This window comes from Lathamus discolor, chromosome 6, assembly GCF_037157495.1.
Source record: "Lathamus discolor isolate bLatDis1 chromosome 6, bLatDis1.hap1, whole genome shotgun sequence".
NCBI lineage: Eukaryota > Metazoa > Chordata > Aves > Psittaciformes > Psittacidae > Lathamus > Lathamus discolor.
The window spans coordinates 91,294,292-91,308,885 of record NC_088889.1 but is presented as its reverse complement, the minus strand read 5'-3'; the positions used below and the strand labels follow the sequence as shown (position 1 = coordinate 91,308,885).

The window sequence follows — 14,594 nt, the reverse complement described above, 5'->3', positions numbered from 1 at the left end:
AGAGCGCAGCGGCGGCGCCGTGCGGGCGGGGGCGCGCGGCTGAGGTGCGGCGGCCATGGCGGGCGGCGGAGGGCAGCGGCGGTGCCGGCGGCTGGAGGCCGAGGCGGCCCGGGCCGTGCTAGACGCCGCCGACACGTTGCTCTTTGACTGCGACGGGGTGCTGTGGCGGGGCGAGGCGGCGGTGAGCGGAGCGGCGGCGGCGCTGGGCCGGCTGGCGGCGGCGGGCAAGCGGCTGTGCTACGTGACCAACAACAGCAGCCGGACGCGCGCGGCCTACACCGAGAAGCTGCGGCGGTTGGGCTTCCCGCCCGCAGAGCCCCGCAACGTGTTCGGCTCGGCCTACTGCGCCGCCCGCTACCTGCGCCAGGCCCTGCCGCCCGGCGCCGCCGCGTACGTGCTGGGCAGCCCCGCGCTCGCCGCCGAGCTGGAGGCTGTCGGTATCCCGCACCTCGGGCCCGGCCCCGCCGCCCTGCCCGGCCCCGCGCCCGCTGACTGGGCCCAAGCGCCGCTCGACCCCGCCGTGCGCGCTGTCCTCGTGGGCTTCGACGAGCACTTCAGCTACGCCAAGCTGTGCCAGGCGCTGCGGTACCTCCTGCGCGGCGGCACCGACTGCCTCCTCGTCGGCACCAACCGCGACCATCGGCTCCCGCTCGAAGGCGGCGCCGCCATCCCCGGTGCGCGGGGCGGGAGCGGGTTGGGAGGTGGCTCTGGGTGTCCCCGAGCTCAGCCCTGCGTCTTGCTGCGTAGCAGTGTGGCAGGCTCAGTGTCCCAGAGCCTGTGCCCCACACTGAAAGAGGGAGAATCCTTGCAGATCCTTTATTCGGGAATAGCGGCTCCTTCCTGATCCCGGTGTGACAGCATTCCTGCCTCCTGGCAGGTTTTGTCCACCACCTCAGAGCTCTTTCCCTGCCCGTCTTGTCTGTGGTATTGTGTTTCCAAGCCCTGTATGGTATTGTGCTGGCTTGTGTGGATGCTGAGTTTCCTCTGCAGTCCCTAACTGGCGTTTCCTGCTTTCTCTGTAGGGACGGGCTGCCTGGTGAAAGCAGTGGAGACAGCAGCCCAGCGCGAGGCATTCATCGTGGGGAAGCCCAACCGGTACATGTTCGATTGTGTGGCGAGTGAGTTCAACATCGACCCTGCTCGTACCATCATGGTGGGAGATAGGCTTGACACAGACATCCTCATGGGCAACTCCTGCGGTCTCACCACCCTGCTCACGCTGACCGGGGTCAGCACGCTGGATGAAGTGAGGGGCCACCAGGACAGCGACTGTCCGACCAGGCAGAGCCTGGTGCCCGATTACTACGTCGACAGCATCTCCGACCTCCTGCCGGCACTGGGGGAGTAGGAGAGCAGAGTGCTTGCAGCCTCTGCAGCCGTACCCTCTTAATCACCCTGTGGCAGTAACTAGCATACTGCCCGGAGTTAGCAGCCCTTAGCAGCTTTTTAACCTTCCTGTCCTCCCGATATGATTTTGTTTACATCTCAGTCTTTAAATGCACTTTGAAGCCAAAAGGGCATTAGTGTCACCCATGTCCTGAGGGCTTGGGGCTGTTTTTAAATGAATCCTAAGCCACAATCTATCCAAATGTTTGTTTTGTTCAATGTCACCTTGTCCTGTAGACTGAGTTGAGGGAAGTAGAGCTGGTCGATCTGAGGAAAAGAACCCAGCATCTTGTGGTGTGTACTTACCTGGACAGGTTGTAACTTGGTCTGGTTTATTCAGGGAAACCTGGAATGTTTAGTATCAGCTATTTTGGGTAATGCCTACAGGCACTGGCAGGTGGCAGGATTAGTCTTTAGCCGTGGGTTGAATTTTCTTCTTCCAGCCCAATGCAGATGTCACAGAAACTGAAACCGTCTTTGTTCATGTGACCACTGCAGATTGCACTAGTGCAGATTAGGAGGATTCCCCTCTCACAATACAAGCAGGGTTTTCGGTCTCACTGTGTTTGTCCAAGTGCTGGGTGTATGTATAAAGCACGTGTACATACAGAGCTACCCCCATCCTAAATATATATCAGAATATATTTAAATTATAAATTTAAGTATAGTATATGATAATATATCTTGTTTCCCAAAAGGGAGGATAAGAGGAATGTACTTCACTGATCACAGTAGATCCAAGCTTTTGCATTTGGTAATGCAGAAAGTCTGTACCCACATAGGACTGTCCTTCACTACTGCTGCTTCCCGGATAACTGGATCCGTTAGTAACAAGTTAATTCTTGTACTTCCCTCAGCATCCAAATAGATCTTTCCTTGGCTTTAGCTGCAGCATCAGAGGTGATGCTCGGCAAACAGGGGCTGGATGTAGCACAGCTTTCCTCTCAAAGAATCCTGAGGCTGTGTGTGATGGTGACACGTGCTTCCTTCAGTACCTGAGGTTCAGCTCTTCCCTGTGGGCCTGGGGCCGGGTGCTTGGCTGCAGAGCAGCACTCGCTGGCTCAGGTGATGATTCCAGTTTGATCTTGAGCTGAGTTTGGGTGATGCACAGCTCTGTCCATGATAGCTGGATCCAAGGCCACAGGTGAAAGCTTTTGCATTACAGAATTAAGTGACAAATTAAATATGCAAATAAGCTGCTTTTATCCATAGCTTCCACTGTTGGTAGCTGAATTTAAACAACTTCCTTCCTTCACCTCCCACTGTGCAGCCAGGCAGCTCTGGCAGTGTGTTGGTGCCGTTTCCTTCCAGTCACAAGGAGTCACTTGTTTGTAGAGCAATAACCTTGCAGTTCACGTTGTCTTTTGGTGTTAACCAGAGTATTAGCTGATCCTGTCCAAGGTGTTCCCTTGTGTTGGGAAGCACGGATTGCCTCTTCCCTGCTCCTCCTTCCAGCTGGAAGCCTGTGGCTGTGTGAAGTCACAGATAAACCCTTAGAGGTAGAACCGGGTTAATGTGGAAATGGATGTGATGGATTTCCTTCAGGGAGAGCCTGGCTTCCGGATGAGTTCCTGTATGTGGTGCTTGGAATGTCAGAAGATGACAAGTAAAGCAGCAAACACCAGGAGAGGCCTGTCCTGGCTGGAGCCAGCGCTGGCCCTGCACAAGGGACTTGTTACCTCGAGTTGTGTGTGCTGAAACGTGTGGGTGAAGGTGTCAGCTGTGCTTCGAAACTCTGTGCAACTTCCAAACGGTTTTTAAGCCTCTACTTGAATTCACATTAAACTTCAAAACCTGCTTTCCCCGGCATTGTCTCACTTTGAAGTCTCTTCTCTGTGATCTTTGGCACAGCTGTGCTGCATGGAGGTTGTGGGAGTTAGGGGTTGGTTTGTGGTTGTTTTCTTTATGCCTCACGTGCAGAAATGGGGAGAGAAATCTGAGGTCTGGAGGGTATTTTTGGGGCTCGGGTCCCAAATCTCTTGGTGTGGGCTGGGATTTGCTTCTTGAAGAGCACAGTGCTGAGCAGAACACAGCAATCCTGTCACCACCAGTGTTTTGTAGAGCGTTTTGCTTCATTCTGTGCCTCAGATTAGGCAGGGCCTCCATTTCTTAGAGCAAGAAAGTGTCTCCTGCGTGGCTGTTAACAGTCTCTTTGGGAAGAACCCCCCATCTCTGTGTTGCTGCTTGGTTCTCACACCTCTTGTGCGAAGCTCAGCTGCAGGTGGTGATGTGGGAGCAGTGCTGGGTCCCCTGCGCATCGCCCAGCGAAGCAGAGCTGTGGTTTGGCTGTGCCAGCCCTGTCCTGCTCTCAGCAGTGCCATGGCACAGGGTGTGTTTGTTGGGAACTGGAGCTCGCATCCCATGGAAGCATCGTGCCAGAACTGGATGGATGCTGCCACTGAAATAGCTAACTTTTGACATACAGCAGGAAAGAGAGTGAGTGGGGAGGGATTGCCAGTGCTTTGGTGACGAGAAGCTCCAGGATGAGCTGCCCTCTTGGCTGAATTGGATCAGTCCTGGGCTGTGCTTAATAGGAAAATGTCCAAAAGCCTTATTTTCCCTTAACAGAGACTACATGAAGGAATTCTGAGCTTTTCCTTGCCTCCATCCAGTTGCTTGCATCTCGCTGGCAGGTCTCAAACCCACAAACCTCTCCTGGGGACTCCTGTGGATGGCACAGCCCGGTGGGGCATGGGCATGCGTGCAGCTGGGGTTGTGGTGATGCCTCGCTAGCAGAGATCCTTCTCTTCAGGAGCTACCTACCACAAGGTCTGCTGGAGCACAAGCATGTCTGTGCAGCTGAGGCTTGCAGGGCAGCAGCCTGGAGGAGGAACACTCGGCTTCAGCCTGTGGAGCTCCGGCAGCACGAGCTTTGTGTTGACAGTGGGAAGTAACTGATGACAGGGGCTGGCTACCCCTCCTCTCTGCTCTATTTTCTGCTCTTCATGAGCTTGCAGTGGTCCTGCCAGCAGGGAAGGCCAGGACAAAGTCCCTGACTGTCATCCTGTCCCCTCCAGCCCGCTCACAAGGAAGCACCGTGTTAGGCATTGACAGCGTCACTCGGCACTCCTGGATTCAGCCCTGTCTCTTCCCCTCTCCCCAGGTGGCAACTCTCAGGTTTCAGCCTCCCAAAGTCTGAGCTGAGGAGCTCCTGGCTGGGATTACTTTTGGCACGATGGACCATTTCTTCTAGATGCACGCTTGTTTTATTTTGGGTTTCCAAGTGTACCAGGAGTTGTAATTGTATAGACAGTCTGCATACAACCAGGAGGCAGAGCTGCAGGAGCAAGGTCCTCATTTGAAGCGGAGGATGGAGGGCAGGAATAACACTGGCAGCGCTGTCTCCACAGTGAGTATCCCTTATCCCCTCCTATCACAGAGGGAGACCCCACTCTGGGCTTGATCAATTCTTTATTGAAGGGGCTGAGCTCCTCCTTTTCTGGGGGATCCTGGTGAGGTTTTGTTCATCCTGTCAGATGGATTTTCTTAGACATGCCTGGATTTCCACAAGGCAGGGCAGGATGGTCAGGGTAGAGGTGCTGAAGCACCCCACTTGCACCCTGCAGAGCCGCTCGGGATGTGTGTGCATGGGAGAGCCTCAGGGCTGGGAGTCACTGCATTTTTCTCTTTGCACCTTTCCCATGCAGGGAATTCCATTAGCTATTGAAAACGTGCCTGGGAGTATAGGGCTTGAGCACTATCGCATCTGAATTGCTAAGCCTGCAGCTCTGCACAGGCTGGACTGTAGTGAGACTCACTGCTTCTGTGGTGGGACAGGTCTGGAGGTTACATATCACCAAAAAAGATCCATAACTGACCTAGAGCCTGGAAGAGCCCTTTCCTCGTGTGGCTGCAGCAGTTCCAACCACAGACATGTATTGGATTTCTTCATGTCCTTCAGAATGAGAAACAGGTTGTTTCTTTTTTAATGGGGACTGCACAGCTGGGATTACTGGAAGCACATCCTTTCTGCTTGCAAAGAATAACGTTAGGTGCCATTAAGTTAAAGTTGTTTCCATATAAGCATGAAGGTGAGTGCCAAGCTCTTTTGCTTCAGGTGACAGCTTGGTCTGCATGAGAACAGCTGATCAAGAAGGTGAATACAACCAAACACAGAGTGGGGCATTGAAGCAGCATCGCTCCAACAGGGGCTGTTCCAAATGCTGATGGTTCTCTGGGGATTTCTGCTATAAACCAAAGTAATTTAATTTGCTGCTAAAGCACAGCACCAGCAGTTCGTCTTCATGGAAAGCTTCCAGCTCCAGCCCTTCTCCAATGGATTCCCAGCGTTTCCATGCTCCCGTGGCTGCAGCAGGAAGGTGCTCAGCTGTGGGAGTACCCATCACTGGGATGTTGGACCTGAAACTCCAGCACTGTGGGATAAAGGTGATATTATTCCAGGGCTGCTGCGATGTTTGGGCAGTTCTGCACTCAAACCCCCTCAGTTTGTGCAATGATCTGTGTCATCAGTGGGAATTGCCTGTTATAGGGAAGAAGAATAATCAGTAGGAGGGTTGATTTTAACACCTTTCCTTTTTGCCTTGGCTCCCAGGACAGGAGAGCTGCAGTGTGCTTCACAACTCCACGCAGGACCTTCTGCATCATCCTGTCCATTGCCTTGCTTTGTGCCATTGGCATCGGCATCCTGGGGGTTCTCATCTTCTCCCCCAGCTCTGCTGAGGTAAGAGACCCCAGTCAGGCAGGAAGCCTTCCGCTCACCACAGCCTTAATGTGTGTCAGCACTTAGTAGGAGGGATGAATGGGCTGCTGTCCTGGATTCAGCTGTTTTTCAACTTTACAGTTGTTTTTCTCCTTCTTAGTAGCTGGTGCAGAGCTGGTTTAGCTTTAGCCTGAGAACAGTGCTGATAACACACTGATGTTTTAGTTGTTGCTCAGTAAAGTTTACTCTGATCAAGGACTTTCAGTCTCATGCTCTGCCAGTGAGGAGGGGCACGGGAAGCTGGAAGGAAGCAGAGTCAGGACCCCTGACCCAAACTAACCAAGGGGTATTCGGTCCCACAGCACATCATGCCCATGATAGAAACTGGGGTGGAGTTACTCAGAAGGCCCAGGTCACTGCTCTGGTCAGGCTGGGTTAGTGGGTGCTGGGTAATTGCATTGGGAATCCTTTGTGTTTATTGTTGGGTTTTTCCCTTCCCTTTTTAGTTTCATATTCTCTCCCCTTGTTATTCCCCTTATTATTATTGGTGGTAGCAGCAGTGGGTTTGTGTTATACCTGAGTTACTGCACTGTTCCTGTCTCAATCCATGGGATTTACATTCTGTCAATTCTGCTCCCCATCCCTCCGGGAGCAGAGGTGGACACAGAGGGGGTGTGAGCATGGTTCTGGGTTACCCGCTGGGCTTAAACCATGACAGCTGTGATCTGGGCTGGCTTCAGCTGGTTGCCAGCTGAAAGACCAGCAGGCACAGGGGCAGGAAGGTGCTGGCAGTGCTGCTGAAGTGGATGCTAAAAACAGCATCCCTTCGAGTGAGTCACAGTGTGAGCGCTGAGCTGCTCTGTGTCAAAGCAGGAGAGTTCCAGTGTGTGGCCTCTGAGGGAGAGTGAGCTCCAGTGAGCTGTGCTGGCTGGGGAGGCAGATCCTGCTCTCCTGAGCTCCCCCCTGCATCCTGCATACAGCTCTGGGGCAGCAGCACAAGAGAGACATGGAGCTGTTGGAGTAAGTCCAGAGGAGGCCATGAGGATAATCAGGAGCAGGAGCAACTCCTATATGGAGCCAGGCTGAGAGAGCTGGGCTGGGTCAGCCTGGAGAAGAGAAGGCTCCTGAAGGGGAGACCTTAGAGCAGCTCCAGTGCCTAAAGGGGCTGCAGGAAACATGGAGAGGGGCTTTGGGCAAGGGCCTGTAGGGACAGGCCAAGGGGAATGGCTTGAACCTGCCCAAGGGGAGACTGAGCTGAGCTCTTAGGCAGAAGCTCTTCCCTGTGAGGGTGCTGAGGCGCTGGCACAGGGTGCCCAGAGAAGCTGTGGCTGCCCCATCCCTGGCAGTGCTCAAGGCCAGGTTGGACACAGGGGCTTGGAGCAAGCTGCTCCAGTGGAAGGGGTCCCTGCCCATGGCAGGGGTTGGAACTGGAGGAGCTTTAAGGTCCCTTCAACCCAAACCAGGCTGGGATTCTATGATTGGTGGCACTGTCTCTCTCTTTGTGCTCAGGCTGACTCGCAGCTCGTCCGCCTGACACTTCAGGGCCATCAGGACCTCCTGAGAAATCAGACAGCTTTGGTGGACAAGTCCAGGAGCACCGTGACCTATTACATCACCTCAGAGAGCAACCACACCGCCGTGGTGCTGTACGACAGCAGGAATGTAAGTGTGTTAAATCACCTTCCTCTTGTGCATGGGAGTGAACAGAGGAGCCCAGGCTGGTGGGAGAAGATTTGCAGAGGTGGGAGCAGGAGGTGTAGACCAGGAAATGCATTAACTTTAGGTGCCCTTCTCTGCACCTTTAGTTAGGAAAGAACACAGGGCAAAAGGAGGGATGTCCATTTGGGGCTGTTAAGGTACCTGTGGGAGCCGCTGACTGCTCTAAGGGGGCACAATCTGGCTTGCAGGGCTATGTGTGCTACAAGCCCATGGAGCAGCGTGTGTGCTACCTGAAGAGGATGGACTCCTGGGACCTCCAAGCCCTACAGACACTTCTCAACACGTCTGAGCAGAGAGTGAGCAGCGGCTGCGGCCGCTCCTGGGGCAGCTGAGTGGTCAGGGGTGATGAACTGGGCTTTGCACAGTCCTGCCTTGCTGAAGGCCCTTTCCTGCAGGGATTTGGGTTTGCAGTGCCGACTCTTTAACACCAGCATCCCAAATGTGGCTAAATGAGGGCAGGGGCTCTCCCAGCCTGGGGTAGCAGCAGCAGTTCACTGCTTGGTGGGGCTGGGTTGGTGCCTGGCACAGGAGCAGGGCTCTGCTTTGGAGTGCTGTGTATGAGCTCAGAGCAGCAGCTCCTGCTTCTATGGATACCCAATCTGTGAGAAACAGCAGAGCTGCACTTGGGAAGGGGGGGATATGTCCCATGGGGTGAATAGCAGGGCTCTCGCAGGACCCGCTCCCACTGGATTCTGTTACCTGCTCAGAAATCCAGGGAACAAAAAACAAAGGGGTCTTGTTAGCAATTCACAGGGAGGAAGGTTGGAGCAAAGCATGTACAGGGACCCTCTGAACTCAATGCTAATGGATGCATGGGCAGGGGGCAGATTCTGTTTCAAGAAGACAGAAGGCCCCATGGTTTTGTGCCCCTGTCATCTGCTCTCCATTTACTCTGGGTCTCCTTTGCCTGCTGCTGTACTGTTTAACCCACAGCAGTGAAGGAGCACAGCACCCACCAGGGCAGGCTACCAAAGGAATTGCAAAGAGGAGAAAGCATCTGCCTGGCTCTGAGGCTCCTTAATGGGAGTCAAAGAGTCGGTGGTGCCTGTCCCGGCCACCAAATGGCCTGTGTGTCCTCTGCTCCCCAAACCGCAGGGCCAGGAGGGACAAAGTGCCTGAGGAGGAACTAACAGGGACGTTGTTTGTTCCAGGCTGATGAGCTGCTCCGTTCCAATAACCAGACCAGGCACTACCAGGAGTTCCTGGGTGTTCTGGCAGGGGGAGAGGTGGACCCCAGGGGCCTGGGGGAGGCTGTGCAGGCCCTATGTGAGCAGACACCCATCTTCAAGGTCAGGAGACGCGAGGGTGAGTGGCGTGTGTTGCCCTTTGCACAGGAGGGAGGTGTGGTTGTTCTAGTACCTCTGAGGAGCAGGTTGGGCTGTGCAGAAGCTGATGCATGTCCTAGAATGGGCTGCCAAGGGACAGGTGACCTCTAGTTAGAATCAAACCATTGTTAGTGCTCCCCAAGGGCTGGCTCGTACCCACAACCTGCAGTGAACCGGCTGGCAAAGGCTCCGAGGCCCCTTCTCCAGGCAGCACAGCAGCTTGTGCAGCCACAGAGCAGTCCCCTGCACTGCTGGTGGCTTAATGCTTGTCTCCTCCATCCTCACCAAAGCAGCCTGCTGAGCTCTCCTTCTGTTCCATCTCACTCCAGCTTTAATGGAAAAGGTCATTCCTGGAGGCTCTCTGCTTGGCTGGCTCCCCAGTGACTACAGGAGCTTTCCCCTCACCCTGCTTCTGTCCTTGCTCATTTGGCAGGTCCAGGGAAGCAGCGCTTGATCTACCTTTGCATTGACATCTGCTTTCCAAGCAACATTTGTGTGTCTATCTGCTTCTATTACCTCCCTGAGTAAGTCCTGCAGCCGTGGATTCCCTCTCTACATACTTGAACTGGATTCCTGAGACACCTCTGATTCCAAGGAAGGTAACAGCTTCACCAGCCCCCAGCGCTTCCTGATCTCATGTGCTGCTGGCAAGGACTGTTTAGAGAATGACCATAACTCTGCAGCTGACCATGACAGACACTTTATTTGCAGCTGTGCTCAGGGCTGCACTGTGTACATAGGTATTAGGAGATCCAGGCCTAGAGGCATTTTGTGGTGTAGCTTGTGTTACATGGCTACAAGCCCTGCTCAACACAAGGTTATTACACTTGTTGGGGGGGTTGGCTTTGTACCAGTGCAGCTCTCCCAGCGAGTCTGTGACACACTTTGAATAAAGGGATTGCAAACCAAGGAATCAGCTCCCTCTCCTCTGCTCAGCCTCTTCCAGCAGTTAGAAAGGCTGATTTATTTTTCCCCACTTTGGGGTACAGAACATCACACAGCTGTCAGCAGCTGATGCCACGGGAATTCCTCTGGCTGAACAGCACCCTGCTGCCCTCAGTAGGATCCTGCCTCCCTCTCCCATTCCCTTTTGTCCAGGCAGCTTCCCTTGGAAGCCACATGTGTTTCAGTGATGATGTGCTCGGAGCTGCAGCCTGGTCCCACTGAGGCAGAGGCAGCTGCTGCTGCTGCCAGAGACTGAGCCCTCCACCACAGGAGGGGATGGTGGTTGCAGGTTGTGTCTCGGGCTCCAGAGAGGGTGTTGCCACTGCAGGACAAGGGACAACAAGCAGAGGTCCTCTCCTCCCACCTGTGGCCATTAGCCCAAGACGCTGTCATTGAAAGCCAGGCAGACAACTGCTTTCTGGTGGCCGCTGTATTCCCTCTTGATCTCTCCTGTCTCCACACACCAAAGTCTGGCCAGGTTGTCAGAGGAGGCTGGAGAGAAATGGAAGAAGAATGGGGTAAACTGCATTAACCTTTATACTGACTTTTAAATTACTATTACAAGACTTTCCCCTTGCTTCATTCAACACCATTATTACGACAAGAGGTAAGGGAGCTGTGCAGAGCAAGAAGCTTACTGCATTTCTGTATTACACAGAGGTTTATGTGTTACTGTGGAAGTTACAATGTGCGTGGTTTGAAGGGACCATCCTCCTGCATGCTGCAAGCAGCAGTGCTATCAGGTGAAACACTGCACAGGTGAAAAACATCCCTCCAGTTTAAACAGATGCCCTGTTGCAGCACAGGGAGTTAGTAGACACTTAGAGGAGTTAGTAGATGCTTAAGAGAGTTTAAAAGTAGACACTTAAGGGAGTCAGTAGATGCTTAAGGGAGTTAGTAGACACTTAAGGGAGTTAGTAAGGTGTGTTGTGGGTGTAAAGCTGCGTGCTCTCCTCACACAGCTGGGTATGGCAATGTCCCAGGTATAGAAATGGGTGAGTCCTGTGCTAGTGCAGGGCCCTGGAGCCCAAACCAAGCGGTGCAGCAGGGCCTCACCTGTGACGATGTACTGGGAGTCCCCGGAGAAGGCGCAGTCCCACATCCAGCCCCGAGACGTTTCTCCTGGGTTATTGCTCTTAATGCTCAGCTCCGTCATCAGTGAGAAGTTTGAAGTCCTCCAGATCTTGCAGGTCTGATCTGCAGAACACGTAGCCAAGAGCCTGCGAGGAAGAGATGTGCAAGGGCAGCCTTATTAGTCACGCTGCATGCCCAAGGGCCTCTCGTTAACTTGGGCCTGGACCAGTAGCAAACTGGAGACCTGAGCTCATTGCAATCACATTTCTTTACACCTATGTCATCTGCTTTACCAGATTTGAGCTGAACAGGCTTGTGAAAGACACCAAGTTCCCCACTTTGCTCCTGAAGATCAGCAACTGAACCCCAGCTTTAAAACACCTCAGGGCCACAAAGCTTGTTGAGATCATGGTCCACAAGGCTGGGATGCACTGACAGCAACTCAGCGCCATGTCCTGCTCCTCCCTGGGGACCTGCAGGGCAGCATGGAGCCAGCACCAGCCACATCTGGAGGCGCAGCTGGCCTCTGCCTGCCCAAAAGGACCATCAGTTCCCATTGCTGGCTGCAGCACTCACGTGGAGTCGGGGCTGAACTTGCACTGAAGTGCGTAGCGGTTGTGCGCAGGGATCTTGGTCTTGGGGATCAGCTGAGTCACCTCCTCCCCTATGCCACCCGTCAGGTTCCACACGTAGCAGTTTCCCTGTGGGGAGACAGTGGGTGATGGTCGCCCACCCCAAAGCAGCCTGGACTTCCCATGTCCGGCCCCAGCCACGCTGCAAGTAATGCTGGTACGTGCATCTGAGCACCATAAATCCCCCCCCAACACTGGATGCCATCGGGGCTCACCGAGCTGTTCACAGCTGCCATGTAACTGGCATCGGGGTCAATGTGAACTGAGTTCACGGAAACTTCGGGCTCTGGAATCAGCTGCTCGTTGTGGTCGGTTTTCAGGTCCCAGATGTGAATCGCGCCGCTCTGATCACCCACGATCAGCTCTGCCTGCAAGAGAGCAGCAGAGCCTCGTGTCTCTGGGGAGAACCCCGCAAGCAGCAGCCTCAAGCTGATGCTCAGATCATGCCCATGGAGCCTTGCTCTGGTTTTAAGCATCATGGTCTTGCTTTGCCTCATTATTCTGCAGCACAGGGCTGCTTCAGAGCCCTAGGAGCCTGCTGAGTGCCTGTGCACTGAGAGCAAGCCGAGCACGGACCTCACACTGCAAAAAGGCTTTACAGAAGCATTTGCTCATTTTATATACCCCAGAGCAGGCAGAAGCTGCCCCAATTCCAGAACCTTTGCACAGCTCCAGCAGCTTCCATAGAAGCCAGAGGATTTTCAGCACGTCCCAGCCGCGGGCATTCAGATGCGGGTTGGCCGGTGAACAACCAAAGCACTCAGGAGTGTACAAATACCTGAGAACCTCCAGCCTAAATGGGCTTTTCTCCCTCCCTCCCCTTCTCAGGGGAAGGACAAGAGGAAGCTGAAGGGCAGAGCTCTGGCTCCACTCCCATGCTCGGAGCAGACCGTGCTGGCAGCTCTCCACTAACCCAGGGTTTTTATCGACAGCTATGCGACAGCACCGCTTCAGCAGGGTCCCTGCAGGACAGCAGGTCCCAGGACCAGCTATTCCTGTCCCCCGAAGCAAAGGCTGGTTCCTGAGGAACACAGTTTGGAGTCTTTTTTGGTTCTTGAGACCCAACTCCCTCTTAGCAGCTTTAAATGCCATTGCTAAAGCCATCACCGCTGTACCCAGGCTGTGAGAAGCCTCTCACCAGCATCATGGCAACAGGGAATTACAGAGGGATGAAGCTATCTGCATAAACACTGCCACCTTTGGACTAACTAACTGCCTTCTTCTCACAGACCAGCACCTCAGGAGCATCTTGGCTAGTGATTACTTCATGTGCAAGATCCATGTACAGCAATAATGCTTGGCTTTAACACTGTACATTGACACAGCACCGCTCTATAGGAGCATCAGCAGCGTCTGGGTAAAGTGTGATCCAAATCATTGCTCTCAAATCGGGTCTGAAATTCCAGACTTGGAGGTTAAACCTTCTGAAGATCAAACACAAAGAAACATTTCTGGTGCTCGGCTGTTTACAAAGGTTTGTGCTGCCGAGTCTGTGAACACAAAATGGACCAGATGGGTTATTAACACTGCAGTGATACCACCACCATTCCCTCCAAGGCTCTGTGCTCCAGCTTAGCATCGTTTCTCAAGCCCTGGCCATCCCTCTCTTCATCACCCCAGTGGTGAACATGAACCTTGAGCAAATCTGACCCAAGTCCTGATGGTAACTGCAGCCCTGGGGTGCATGCCTTGGCAGAGGTAACACCCTCACACTCGCCATCCCACCCCGTGCCACCACTTCTACCCCAGTACATCCCCTTAGTCATGTCTATGGGGCAGACAGCCCCAAAGGAGTGGGGACACTCCCAGTGCTGCCACTACTGTCCCTTTGCAAGAGCCACCAGGTAACGAGCACAAATGTGGCTGCTCCATGTCCTGCAATGCTCATGGGTCTTTGCCACCAGATCTCTTGCTGTGGATGCCACATAGAACTCTGCAGCCCCTCAGGCCCACCCGGAGGAGCAAGAGCAAAGCCTGGGCTGTGAAGCCACAGTGAGACCGGTGCTCACCTGGTTGGGGTGCAGGCACACACAGTTAATGGGAGCGTTCACCTGGAAGATGCGCTGGCACTGGAGGTTACGAGACCTGCAAGAGAACAGCGAGCACAGAGCGTGGTTAACGGCGTGTGATGAGCTCCACAGCTTTTGGGATGCTGCTGCTGCTGGTGTTGGTGGTGGTGCCGGTGCCCACCTGAGGTCCCAGATCCTGGCCATGCAGTCCTCCCCGCCCGTGTACATCCAGCGCCCGTCCTCGTGGAACCCCACCGAGGTGATGTTCTTGCTCACGCCGTCGTAGTTGATGACGGGGTTGGGGTTGTTGGAGTTGAGGTCGTACATGCGGATGTGCTGGTAGCCTGCAGCGAGGAGCGGGCAGCGGGTGACCCACGGCCCCGCCGCCACCCGTGCCCGTTGTCACCGCGGCCGGGCGCGCTCACCTGCGGCAGCGATCATGCTGCGGTCCGGGGTGATCTCCAGCGCGTTCACCTGCTGCACGCACCCGTTAAGGTCCGTACGAAGCAGCCGCAGCCGGAGCCCGACCCCCGCGCTCCCGCACCCGGTGCGCGGCACCCCCCGCTGAAGGATACGGAGTCCTGGTGCTGCACGGTGCGGGTGCAGATGCCGCTGTGCGCCTGCCAGAACCGCACCGTGTGGTCGTAGCCGGCCGTGGCCAGGATGACCGGGTCGCTGCCCACCGTGCCCTGCGCTGCGTTCATGGTCCGGCCCAGGCTCACCGCCCCGCGGGCACCGGGACCCAGCGCCGCCGCAGCTCCCTCCCGGTACCGGCGCTGAGCGCTCTGCGCACGCGCGGAGGGCGGGGGCAGCTCAGCGCGCATGGAGTGACGGCGCTTGAGGC

At 54.8% G+C, this 14,594-nt stretch overlaps 3 protein-coding genes across 5 annotated transcripts; 2 read left to right on the top strand and 1 right to left on the bottom strand.

Moving 5' to 3' along the window:
* The first annotated feature begins 27 nt into the window (after window positions 1-27).
* On the top strand, window positions 28-3,193 carry PGP (phosphoglycolate phosphatase). Its single transcript, XM_065684910.1, has 2 exons — window positions 28-674; window positions 1,023-3,193. Exons 1-2 carry the CDS (start codon window positions 56-58, stop codon window positions 1,346-1,348), a joined length of 945 nt encoding a protein of 314 aa, XP_065540982.1. The 5' UTR covers window positions 28-55; the 3' UTR covers window positions 1,349-3,193.
* A 978-nt stretch (window positions 3,194-4,171) lies between these two features.
* Window positions 4,172-9,995, top strand: BRICD5 (BRICHOS domain containing 5). 3 transcript variants are annotated; one of them, XM_065684897.1, is made up of 6 exons: window positions 4,172-4,735; window positions 5,939-6,067; window positions 7,556-7,708; window positions 7,954-8,061; window positions 8,917-9,070; window positions 9,524-9,995. In XM_065684897.1, exons 1-6 carry the CDS (start codon window positions 4,697-4,699, stop codon window positions 9,616-9,618), a joined length of 678 nt encoding a protein of 225 aa, XP_065540969.1. In that variant the 5' UTR covers window positions 4,172-4,696; the 3' UTR covers window positions 9,619-9,995. The 3 variants fall into 3 exon arrangements, with proteins under 3 accessions (XP_065540969.1, XP_065540968.1, XP_065540970.1); XM_065684896.1 differs by lacking the exon at window positions 9,524-9,995 and having other exon boundaries at window positions 8,917-9,513; XM_065684898.1 differs by lacking the exons at window positions 7,954-8,061; window positions 9,524-9,995 and having other exon boundaries at window positions 8,917-9,513.
* Window positions 9,775-14,559, bottom strand: MLST8 (MTOR associated protein, LST8 homolog). Its single transcript, XM_065684895.1, has 8 exons — window positions 14,326-14,559; window positions 14,176-14,227; window positions 13,932-14,094; window positions 13,751-13,826; window positions 11,957-12,109; window positions 11,686-11,810; window positions 11,092-11,255; window positions 9,775-10,527 (listed from the first exon to the last, which is right to left on the bottom strand). Exons 1-8 carry the CDS (start codon window positions 14,452-14,454, stop codon window positions 10,409-10,411), a joined length of 981 nt encoding a protein of 326 aa, XP_065540967.1. The 5' UTR covers window positions 14,455-14,559; the 3' UTR covers window positions 9,775-10,408.
* Between the last annotated feature and the right edge of the window lie 35 nt (window positions 14,560-14,594).